Source organism: Nelumbo nucifera, chromosome 6, assembly GCF_055504915.1.
Source record: "Nelumbo nucifera cultivar China Antique chromosome 6, China Antique-T2T, whole genome shotgun sequence".
Lineage (NCBI taxonomy): Eukaryota > Viridiplantae > Streptophyta > Magnoliopsida > Proteales > Nelumbonaceae > Nelumbo > Nelumbo nucifera.
Window position 1 is genome coordinate 11483056 of NC_142654.1, and position 12900 is coordinate 11495955.

At 39.5% G+C, this 12900-nt stretch overlaps 1 protein-coding gene across 3 annotated transcripts in view; it reads right to left on the reverse strand.

Annotated features, from left to right (window-relative positions):
* The window catches only part of LOC104587877 (1,4-alpha-glucan-branching enzyme 1, chloroplastic/amyloplastic), a 123651-nt gene that overhangs the window by 67991 nt on the left and 42760 nt on the right, over positions 1 to 12900 (reverse strand). For all 3 annotated transcript variants that reach the window (XR_002022160.2, XR_016077166.1, XM_010245635.3), the window contains exon 7: positions 1902 to 1982. Coding sequence is in view for 1 of the 3 variants with exons in the window: in XM_010245635.3 (XP_010243937.2) it covers positions 1902 to 1982 (81 nt within the window). In the remaining 2 variants the exon portion in view is untranslated. The remainder of the gene's footprint in view (positions 1 to 1901; positions 1983 to 12900) is intronic.

Consider the following 12900-nt stretch of genomic DNA (forward strand, 5'->3'; position numbering starts at 1 on the left):
CTAAATAACAGATATAATTTGGTTTGGTTGAAAATTTCAATCAAACCAAACTGAAACCGAAAACCGATTTTTTTTTTAAATAAAAACCGAACCGAACCGATAGCCGAATTAGCTTATTTGGTTTGGTTTTTGGTTTATCAACCAAATTTGAACACCCCTAAACATTACTTGGTTATTTAGTTGGTTACTAATAAAATAAAGCAATTTACACTCAAAATCTCTTATAACATCTCTCTTAACCCAAAAATATCTCTTTGATTCCCTCTCACTTAATATAATAATCCTGATGTGCCAATCTGTCTTAATGTACCACATGTGAAAATATCATCTCCATTCATATGTTCACCCGTGACATGTGACAGTGGGACCCACCAATCTATATACCAAAAATGATAGCTATGGTTTTTCCTTAAAATAAAAAAATAAAAAGTAAATAAAACAGAAAATATCAATAAGATAAAAATTGATCAAAATTATCATACTCTTTTTATCCAATCTCACTTTAAAGCCATTAAGCTCCAATGGAGTTGTTATGTATTTGTTTATGACAAAACAGTTCATTTGAAAACATTTATAAATTACTTTACAATAAAAATGGACAAGAATATATGTAAATTAAGTAAAAAGATTATTTTATTAAGGTAGAAAAGGTTATAAACATAAAATGAAGTACGAAAACTTCAAAAACAAAGGATTCAATTGGATTCATGTTAAAACAAATATATATGTAATAAATTAATAAATAAGTAAATATATAAACTGACTCACTTATATATATATATATATATATAATGCATAAAAAATTACAAATAAAGAAATACAATGTATGAACAAGTTAAGCAGAATGATTATTAAACTAAGCTAGAGAATGTTAAGGCTCAGCCTCACCTCTCCAAGTCTCAATCACCTCACCGCCTCCTTTAGCCTTTTAAAACTGAGAGTTGAAGTAGTGAGAGGTTATTTGAGGGCCCATAATTTAACAATGGATATGGAACTGAACAGACCAGTGTTAAAAAGATTCATGTGGTCAACCTCATAGTTGGGACAAGCCTTTGTTGTGTTGAGTTGCATTCAATTGATCATATATGAGAGATTTCATGTAAAGATTGGTTAAACAGCATATGCTTTTTCCAACACATAAAAGGCAGCTGGGTTGGTTGGACTTAGTGAAACCCTGTGGACCCATACTAAAAATGCCTAATTCTCTCAGGACCTATTCCGCACCACATCTTTCTCCTTTTCATATGTTTCTCCTTCCATTCCCACATTATTTGGCATTGAGAAGGCTTAACTAGGTCGCCTCAGTATTAGACCTCCAAGGACTAGGTCATTGCTAAATGTATCAAATATAGTATTAAACCTTGTCCTATCAGTCCTGTTTTCACCATCCATTCAGTTCAGTGCTATATCCATTGTTAAATTATGGGCACTTAAATCATTTCTTATTATTTCCACCCAAGTCCTTTTCAGTCTGCCCCTAGCTCTTCTAGCCCCTTCAACTTCTAACAGATTACTTTTTTCTAGCAGGTGCTGTAGATGGTCTTCTATGCACATGAACAAACCATCTCAACCTACTGTATTAAATATGGTATGTGCTAACAAAACATACACCATGATAGAGATGAAAAAAGCTCCAACTTCAAGCAGAAATGAAGAATACACAAGGTGGAAACACACTCCATAACTCACTAAATGTCATAAATATGAATTTGCTATAGACAAAATGAAATTTATAGATCAATAAAAAAACAAACAAAATGCCATAAATACAAATCAAATGCACAAATGAAATCAGATTTGTGAGGTACAAACCAATTTGCTATAGACAAAATGAAAAACAAAAGGCATCTATTAATTGACAGGAAAGGAAAAAACTACATTGATCGTCAAGGTAAAGTTACCTTAACTCGGGAGCCATGAGGAATTGGTGGTGAACCATCTGCATTGTTTGGCAAAAAGACCTCCCAAACACCAAACTCATTCTGTGAACCAATATTGAAAGATTGGTTTACATAATTGAAACAAATAATCCTAGCGCAAGAATAAAATAAAAATAAGAAATTTTCATCTGGTAAATACTAAGGTTTCTTTAACCAAATTTGAAGAAATACACCAGCAAAATTTCCATCTTATAAAGTAATACTTGATGACAAACTAAAATAGACAATGAAATATTTGGAATCAAATTCCCAAAAAAATCCTTGCACAAAAGGGTAATAGTTGGTTTACATAAGATAAAATGGAAGAAGGTTTGAAGGAAAACGAAATGTAGAAGAAAAAAGAAGAGAAAGAGACAAGGAAAAGAGAAGCTTACACTTCATTAATTATATATCAATGAGGAAATTTACATAAACCCTGTGGGTTACTGTATCCTTAACACTCCTCAAGCTGAGCATAGATATTCATCATGCCCAACTTACTAACACTGACCAATAATTTAAGTTTAACTACAACTTTTGTAAATGCATCAGCTATTTGATTTTATGACTTTACAAACAACTTTTCTAGTAGCCACCTACACTTTGATGAAGTCAAGATCAACTTCAATGTGTTCACTCCTATCATGCTGAACTGGATTGTGAGCAATGTTAATTTTTTCTATTGCTAACATGAATGGTATTAATGCTAATTGCAGCTTGGTTATTTAATGGGATCATCAAACACAATTCCGAGCTCCCTTAAGAGAGTCTTCAACCGAAGTAGCTTTGAAACTCCACAAGCTATTGTCTAGTACTTTATTTAAGAATTTGACGTGGCAAGTGGCAACAATGGATTCTTTCTTGCTTCCCTAAGAAATTAGACTACCACCTATGAAAATATTGTACCCAAAGGTGGATCACTCATCATCAATGAAGCCTGCCCAATATGCATTGAAGGTTTCAACTTGGAGGCAGCTATATAAGTCTCATATCATGTTTGTAGAAGCATCTTTTTACTGTTTTGAAGCCCTAAAGACTTATACCATCCACTAAAGTGGTGATTTCATCCCTAAAAGTGGGGTGCTCTTTGTTCCAGATTCAACTATACTGTTTCACCGGAAGATTTTAACAATTCTTGTTGCTGTTTTCTACTGGTTTTATATATTTGCTACATCAAATTTGGTATCCTAGCTTAAGAAACCAGATCAAAACCATGGCAGATCATGATAGGGGACATGGAGGTAGAGGAAACCAGGTTCAACAAGGGGAAATGTTGGAGATGAAACGTATGATTGAAGACTTGTCACGGACTGTGCAAGCCTTGCAAAGACAGGAGTGAGCGGAAGACCGCATGGAGATTCCGGAAGGCAACCGCGAACCTTCAGACATACCAGAAGGTAGTCTTGGAGATGAAGTTGAGGTTGAGGAAGAGAATCCCTTCCACAACCCTAAAAATGGAGGGGTTGAACATGGTGGGTTAGAAGAACAATCGGTACGTGATTTAGACCTTAACGGTGGTGGAATCAAAATAGAAGTTGTTAATTTCCCAGAGAAGATGCATGCAGAAGACTATTTGGATTGGGAAACTAGCATGGAAAATTATTTTGAGTGGAAACCAATGGCCGAGGAACGGAAGGTGTTGTTAGTTAAGCTGAAATTGAAAGGTGTTGCACTTCAATGGTGGAAGCAAGTTGAAGAGTAACATTCTTGTCAAGGGAAGCCAAAAATCAATACATGGGAGCATATGAAGTCAAAGATGAGGAAGCAATTTCTACCAGCTGATTACACCATGGAGTTATATGAGAGATTCCATTTATTGAGGAAAAAAGGGATGACAGTAGAAAAATACACATCAAAATTTAATAATCTCTATATTCGGGTTGGTCTTAATGAGAGCAATGAGCAACTAACAGCTCGTCATCTCACGGGACTTAACCCATCCATTAGAGATGAGATGAGTGTAGTGAAACTATTTAGTCTAGAAGATACTCAACAATATGCCTTAATGGCTGAGGAATGAGTATTTCGTTAGGGTGTAAGGGTGCCCTGTCCTAATGCAAGCTCACTGCAACAATGCCATACAAGTGCTGTTAAGAGTGCTTGGAGTGAGCAAACAGTTGTTAAAAATGCCAAAGGAGTTAACACCATGGGTTGGGTAACAATTAACAATTCTATTGGAGTTGGTAAGGATGAGAAAGGGAAAGAACCCACAAGATTCAGCAACTCTAACCATTCAGATGGGGGTACTTCTAAAGGTGGCAGCAGATCCAATCTTCGTTGCTTCACATGTGGTGAACAGGGTCGTGCTTCTTACACCTGCCTGCATCAAAGAGTTAACTTGGTGGAGGTTGACGATGAAGAAAATGAATTGGGGAACCGGAATATGACCATTATGAAGAAGAAAAAGAATAGAGAGATTTTTGCCCAGCTCAAGGTGAAAGTTTGATGGCTCAAAGAGTTATGATGTCACCAAAAGGTAAGGAGGCTGAAGATTGGCAGAGACACAATATTTTCCACACGTGTTACTTGTGATGGCAAGGTCTGTAATGTCATACTTGATGGGGGCGGCAGTGAGAACCTGGTATCTAGGGAAGCTGTGGAAAAGCTAAAGTTGCCTATGGAAAAGCACCCAAATCCCTACAAAATTGCTTGGTTCCTGTTAGAATGCTCGAGTCAGGGGTATTTTGGTCATTCTGGTGTATCTTATTGAAAGTGAAATGTCTATTGTATCTGAGTTTAAGTTATGTGTCCCATCTTCTATGAGGGACAAAATTGTCTTTCTTGTAACTTAAGTTTTATGAATAAAAGTCAAGTGGGTCGGCTAGGAGAGTAACTTTTGAACATCCTCTCTTCTAGTCTGGCCGAACACTCTTCTCCTCTCCTTCTTCTTCTTTCTCTTTTCTTTCTTCTTTCTTCTTCTCTACTTTGACCTAGAAACAACTAGGGTTTATTCACATGGTATCAGAGCATTAAGGTCTCGTGTTCTTTTTCTTGCTGCTGTCTTCTTCCTGGGTTCGCCGCCAGCTTCACTGTAGGTTTCATCATCCTACAGCTGATCTGATTGAAGACTCGATAAAGGGCCGAAAAGGAGTTGCCGTTTTGAGGGCCTGGAGGTGAGAATGCCTCTGGCCGGTGCTGTGGTGGTCGTTGAAGTGGTGTACTAGACCCTCTATTCAGTGTACGAAGAGGGCTGGACGTATACAGGTATGGACACTGCTGTCGTGTGTTCAGAAATGGACTGTGAATGCTGATGTTTTTTTGTGTGCTTCAAAAGTTAGTTGTTGTGGTGCTGGGTGAAACTGATACACATATCAGTCATGTTTCTTTTGTGTTTTCTTGCTCGCATGTGTGCTGAAAGAAGAGTAGTAGACTGCTGATGTCCACGACAGCAGTGGTGTGGTGTTGATTGTGTTGTGGTGGCTGACATATCTATGATTCTAAATGCTTAAAAGTGAACCCCTAGACCTTGTGTGTAATCAGTTCTGCAGTATGAAGAACAAGTGTTCGATGAAATGACTGAGTAATTTCAGTAGTGGTGTGTTGGTGGTAAATGGTCCCGCAATGTGCAGTCCAAGTGTTTAATGTGTTGACTGAATGATTTCAGCTTTAGAGTGTCGTGTGTAATGTGCAGATGAAGAAAGTGGGTTGGTGGTATCATAAGTGAGATAAGTCTTGTGACAAGTGTGAGATTGTGGTGTATATTCAAAGGAGAAATAATTGAGATGGCTTCAACTGTAGTTGGGAATGACAACAAAACAGGCATCATGCTTTCTTCAGATTATCTAAGTGTTCAAATGACATCCATCAAGTTGAATGGTGAGAACTATGTACCATGGGCAAAATCTGTGGAGGTGTTCTTGAAGGCCAAGAGGAAAGTAAAACATGTGAGGGAGGAGAAACCTTCCTCTGATTCTCCTGGGTTCAGTGATTGGGAACAAGATGATGCACAGATAATGACATGGCTTTGGAACAGCATGGAACCAAGGATTAGTGTGAACTTCATGTTCCTAGATACAGCCAAAGAGATCTGGGATCATGCTAAAAAGTTGTACTCTGGACAAGACAACACAACCAGGGTATATCAGTTATACCAAGAGTACTTCAATTTGAAGCAAGGAAGTCAAAGCTTAGAAGAGTATTATGCAAGTTTGAGGAACATCCGCAATGAGCTAAATGTGTAACACCCTCTAACATCAGATGTCCAGATCCAACAACAGCAACGTGAACAGCTTGATGTGACTAGGTTTCTTGTGGGCTTGAAGGCTGAGTATGAGCCTGTCAGAGCACAGATATTGGGGGGATCTGCGCTCCCCTCATTTGAAGAAGTTTTTGCCCGTCTTAAGAGGACATCCATTGAGCCGGTGGAACATTCTTCCTTCTCTGATAGATCTGGTTTGGTAGTGACTAAAGGGAGTGGTCGTGGAAGTAGAAGTGGTGGTGGCAGCAGTGGCCCTCCAAGCAACCATGGTGGACACGTGTTTAACCGGGCCAGTGGCCAAACTGGAGGCCATGAGTCAGGGGGAGGCCGTGGAAAAGGAAGGGGTACTGCTCAGAGAAAATGTACACATTGTGGCTTAGAGGGGCACACAGTTAATTTCTGCTATGATTTGCGTGGTCCACCCAACACTTGGGCTAACCATGTTACATCTAAGAGTAGTAGCACAATTACTGAAAGCCAGCAAACTGCCCCAACCCCCTCCACACCCACTTGTGCTTCCGGGCAGGAAATGGTGAGTGTACCACAGGCAATATATGAGCAGTTCCTTCAAACATCTCAGCAGAACACAGCTACACTTGCCCATTCAGGTATGACTTGTTTAGCTTCCAAAGCCTCACCCTGGATCATTGATTCTGGAGCCTCGAACCATATGTTTGGGACTCCTGATGTATTTTCTTCCCCTTCTCGTACCTCCACATCTCAGACAGTTACACTTGCTAATGGTTCTACATCTCCTATCTGTGGTGTTGGTGATGTTGATCTCTCCTCATTGTCTTTAGCATCTGTTTTATATGTTCCTAAGTTCCCTTTTAACCTTATATCTGTTAGCAGATTAACCAAGTCCCTTAATTGTTCTGTAACCTTCTATCCTTCTTCTTGTGTGTTTCAGGATCTCAAGACGGGGACGAAGATTGGTGGAGGACATGAAACTGGTGGTTTGTATTACCTTGATGGTGGTGGCCCTCCAGTGGCTTTTGAGTCGTCTCTTACTCCTCTCCAATGGCACTGCAGACTTGGTCATCCCTCTCTCAAGGCTTTGAAGCAGCTAGTTCCTTTCTTGAGTCATCTTTCATCATTAGATTGTGAGTCATGTCAGTTGGGAAAACACCATCAAGTCTCATTTAGTCCAAGAATTGATAGTCGTGTCTCGAGTCCTTTTGTTTTAGTTCATTCTGATGTATGGGGTCCAGTTAAAGTGGTGTCATACAATGGGTTTAAGTATTTTGTAATCTTTGCTGATGACTTTTCAAGGATGACATGGATCTATCTTATGAAAGACCATAGTGAATTGTTCTCTATTTTTCAGAAATTTCATGCTGAAATACGCACTCAATTTGGTGTTCATATGAAAATACTTCGCTCCGATAATGCCAAAGAATATATCTCCTCATCATTTCAGCAATACCTAGAACATCATGGAATAATTCATCAAACTTCTTGTGCCTACACCCCGCAACAAAACGGTGTAGCTGAACGGAAAAATAGACATCTTCTTGAAACTGCTCGATCCTTGATGATCAATATGCATGTCCCAAAGCACTTTTGGAGTGATGCTGTTCTTACATCCTGTTTTTTGATAAATCGGATGCCCATGTCAATCCTTGGAAGTCAATCCCCTTTCTCTGTGTTGTTCCCCACTTTGTCTCCCTTTCCTCTCACCCCGAGAGTCTTTGGCTGTGTTTGTTTTGTTCAACACTTGGGGCCTGGAGTAGACAAGCTAGATGCTCAAGCTACGAAGTGTATTTTTCTTGGCTACTCAATGACTCAGAAAGGGTACAAGTGTTATAACTCTAAGTTTCATAAATCATTTGTGTGCCCTGATGTCACCTTCTTTGACTCAGTTCCTTTTTTCTCCGATGCCGGGGTCTCTTCTTCTCCCTTTGTGGTTCCTCTTCCTGTTCCGTTGTGGACCCCCTTCCCGTAGCTCCCACTCCTACTGCAGATGCACATCATATGCCTGTGACTACAGAGAGGCCGCCAATTACTCAAGTGTATACCCGCAGAAGTGCTTCGGCTCCTCCTCCACTTCAACACCCGTCAACAGATCCTGCTACTCCTCCTTCTCCCTTAGATCTTCATCTCCCTATTGCTTTACGGAAAGGTAAACGTGCTTGTACTTCTCATCCCATTTCAGACTATGTTTCCACTGCTCACCTTTCTGCTTCTCATTGCAAGTTTATATCATTACTCTCATCGGTTCCCATTCCCAAGACTGTACAGAAAGCCCTTACCTCTCCAGGGTGGCGGCAAGCCATGGAAGAAGAACTCTCTGCTCTACAACATAATCATACGTGGGAACTCACCACCCTTCCTCCTAGTAAGCACACTATTGGGTGTAAATGGGTCTATACAGTGAAGCATCTTCCTGATGGCAGTGTGGAATGATTGAAGGCACGGTTGGTGGCTAAGGGCTATACTCAGTTATATGGTGTGGACTATATGGAGACATTCTCTCCTGTGGCTAAAATTGGTTCAGTTCGGGTGTTGATCTCATTGGCTACTGTGTATGATTGATCTCTCCTACAACTTGACATAAAAATGCCTTCCTACATGGTGATCTTGTTGAGGAGGTGTATATGGAGCAACCACCAGGGTTTGTTGCTCAGGGGGAGGCTGATAAGGTGTGCAGGCTCAAAAAGGCAATCTATGGACTGAAACAATCTCCTCGTGCATGGTTCGGCAGGTTCAGTGAAGTGGTGAAGGGCTTTGGGACTGAAACAATCTCTTCTAGTCTGGCCGAACACTCTTCTCCTCTCCTTCTTCTTTCTCTTTTCTTTCTTCTTTCTTCTTCTCTACTTTGACCTAGAAACAACTAGGGTTTATTCACAGTTCCAAAAGGGAAATGAGGTACCTATAAGTTCTCATTGTTTGGTTAAATTTACTTTGGGTGGCAAATTTGAAGATGAAGCGTGATGTGAAGTTGTGGGTTGTGCCAATGGATGCATGTCACATTCTATTGGGTAGACCATGATTGTACGACAAGGACATGCTCCATTACACCAAAGCTTTTTTAGAAAGATGGGAAAAAATTAACATTGCAGCCTCTTAAGGATGTCACTTCAAATTCCTCTAAGGCTAGCAAGGTTAATGTGTTCCTCACAGTGCAACAATTTGAGGAAGAAAGTAAGGAGACAAGGATTATGTAAGCGCTAATCAGAAAAGGTGTGGCAAGTGAACAACTTCAAATGAAAGCTGAATGTCCTCCAAAAATTCAAAAGTTGTTGAAAGAGTTTCAAGAATTAGTGAGTGAAGAGTTGCCACAGGGATTACCACCGATGAGAACAGTCCAGCATGCTATTGATTTGACTCTTGGAACCTCTTTACCAAACTTTCCAGTTTATAGAATGCCACCTACACAGCGGGCTGAAAGTGGAAGAGTTGATTGAAAATAGACTAATTCGTAAAAGTAAAAGTCCATGTGTTGTGCCTGCTGTACTTACACCAAATGGAGAATGTGCATAGATAGCCATGCAATAAATAAGATAACCATCAAATATCGGTTCCCAATTCCAAGGTTGGATGATATGCTCAACATGTTGGCTGATTCTAAGGTGTTCTCCACGATTGGTTTGCGTAGCGTGTACCATCAAAATCATAATGAGTAGAGACGAATGGAAGACAGTATTCAAGACTCCAGATGTGTTATATGAGTGGATGGTCATGCCTTTGGATTTATCCAATGCTCCTAGCACATTTATGCATGCAATGACAGAGGTACTTGGACCATTCTTGAGCTTATTTGTTTTTTATGACATATTAATTTATAGTCGGACTAGAGAAGAGCATTTAGAGCACTTACAAAAGGTACTAGAGGCTTTTCACAAGGAGAAACTCTATATCAACTTAAAGAAATGCTTTTTCTTGTGCGACAAGGTTGTCTTTTTGGGGTATGTGGTTTCTGCAAAAGGGTTACAACCGGATTTTTAGAAGGTGAAAGCTATTAGGGAGTGGCCAACACCTCAATCCCTAAGTGAAGTGCGCAGTTTCCATGGTTTAGCCTCCTTTTACCGAAGATTTATACACAATTTTAGTTCCATAATGAACCCCATTACAGAGATTTTGAAAGGTTCTACTTTTGTTTCAACAAAATCAGCAGATAAAGCCTTTCAATACATCAAGCAAGTCTTGACTGAAGCTCCCATTCTTGCCTTACCAGGTTTTGATAAGTTGCTTACAGTGGAATGTACTAAGCTGGAATTGGTACAGTACTCAGCCAAGAAGATAAACTAGTAGCCTTTTCATTGAGAAATTAACTGATGCTAAGTGTCAGTTCTCTACATATGATCTAGAGTTTTATGCCTTGGTGAGAACTCTACAACATTGAAGACATTATTTGATAGTCAAAGAGTTTGTTGTGTTTTCAGATCATCAGGCCCTACAATACTTGAATTCACAAAAGAATCTCAGTCCACGGCATGCCAAGTGGACTTCCTACTTACAAGAATTCACATCTTCACTAAAACACAAGTCAGGAGTGTCAAATAAGGTTGCCAATGCACTTAGCCGGCGGATTCTACAGCTGAATGTATTATGTACACAAGTCTTGGGCTTTGAAGAGTTGAAAAATCAGTATGGTAATGATCCATTTTTCAGCCAAATAATGACAGAATTGGAAGGGCTAGTGACCGAAAGGAATTTGCAATATGCTGTCCATGATGGGTACCTTTTCAAAGGTAATTAGTAATGCATTTCCTAGGGATCTCTATGCGGGGAAATTGTTAGGAAGCTCCATGAAGGAGGTTTAGGAGGACATTTTGGGAGGGATAAAACTTTACATAAGGGTGGCTGATCGTTATTTTTGGCCTAAGATGCACAAGGATGTGGAACAGGTGGTGAAAAGATGTAGAATTTGCCAACTAGCAAAGGGAAATACTCACAAACAGGATGTATACACCTTTGCCAGTCCAAAATTCACCGTGGGTTCACTTAACCTTGGATATTGTGCTTGGACTTCCTAAGACAGCAAGGGGCCACGATTCAATTTTTGTGGTGGTGGACAAGTTTTCCAAGATGGTGCATTTCATAACTTGCTCAAAGTCAGCTGATGCTACTCACATAGCTGAATTGTCTTCAAATAGGTGGTGTGATTAAATGGACTTCCTTCTTCTATTGTATCAGATAGGGATGTGAAGTTTATGGGGCACTTTTGGAGGACTTTATGGAGAAAGTTGGGTACAAAATTAACCTACTCTAGTACATGTCACCCACAAACAGATGGGCAAACGGAAGTGGTAAATAGAAGTCTTGGAAACAAGTTGAGGTGTCTTGTGGGTGACCATGTACAGACTTGAGATACTATTATACCCCAAGCTGAGTTTGCCTACAACAATTCTGTAAATAGATCTATGTAAAGGACACCTTTTGAAGCAGCTTATGGACACAAACCGCAAGGTATGTTCAGCCTTGTTTCCTTGCCGAATGAAGTAAGGGTGAGTGTAGAAGGTGAGGATTTTGCTGATCATATCAAACACATTCATGAGGAGGTCTGGGCAGCAATAAAAGTTAATAATGAAGCTTATGCCACGTCAGCAAATCAGCATAGAAGGCTCAAGGAATATTGTGAAGGTGATGAAGCACTTATCCATTTGGGGAAGGAAAGGTCCCCTAAGGTAACATACCATAAGCTGAACTCAAGAAAGTTTGGGCCTCGTAAGGTTTTGAGGAAAATCAGTTCCAATGCATACATCATTGAGTTGCCAGAAGCACTTCAAATCAGTCATATCTTTAATGTTGCTGACTTATATCCGTTTAAGGGATTTGATGGAGAAGTGCAACCACCAGAAACCATGTTTCAGCAGCTCCCAAAGAAGCTACAAGAAGTGATACAAGATGTTTTGGATGTGAAAGAGGTTCGATCTAGAAGGGGAAACACGTATCGACGATTCTTAGTGAAATGGTCTGGAAAATCAGCTACTGAGACCACTTGGATCGCAGAAGAAGAGTTGCAGAAGTTGGATCTAGCCACATATTCCAAGTGTGTCAAGGTTTTCTCGCCAAAGTCAAGTTTCCAACCTGGGGAGGTTGATGCAAGAGCATGTGGGACCCACATATAACCCCACTATGAGTCGGATTCCTAGGGGGGCAAGTTAACTATTCATCATTGTTTTCTTATTTTCTTGAGTTATGTAACTTATATGGACTTTATAGTTTCTTGTTAGTTTCTTAGTCTCTTATTTTTTAGTTGAATCATGTGACTGTCATGTGATTCACTTAACTGGGGGGTTAGCTCTGTCAAATTGTGTATTAGGGCGTCACTTTGCTTCGAGGCAGCTATATGAGCCTCATATCATTTTGTAGAAGCATATTTTTACTTGTTTTGAAACCCTAACTTATACTATCCACTAAAGTGGTGATTTCAGCCCTAAAAGTGGGGCGTTCTTCGTTCCAGCTTCAACTATATTGACCTCAAGAATTTAACACTTCTTATTGCAGTTTTCTACTGGTTTTATATTTTTTCTGCATCAATAGTTCTTGTCTTGTTTGGTGTCGATTTGTTTTTAATCTTTTCTTGGACTTTTCAGATATAGTTCAGATATATTTGTTCTCATTATCATGTTAAATGTTTACTTCCCCCTATTTTTCGTCACTGGTTTATGTTTGGAAAAACTGATTTCTCCTGTAAGCCTGATTGTTGCCCTAGGTTTCAGATTATTCCCTTATTTTATCTTTTATTTTTCAAATCTAATCTAATACGTTGTTAGTTGTACCCTTTCCTTCATCAAAGTCTAGTTTTAATAGTTGAAATCATCACTTTTTGTTGAG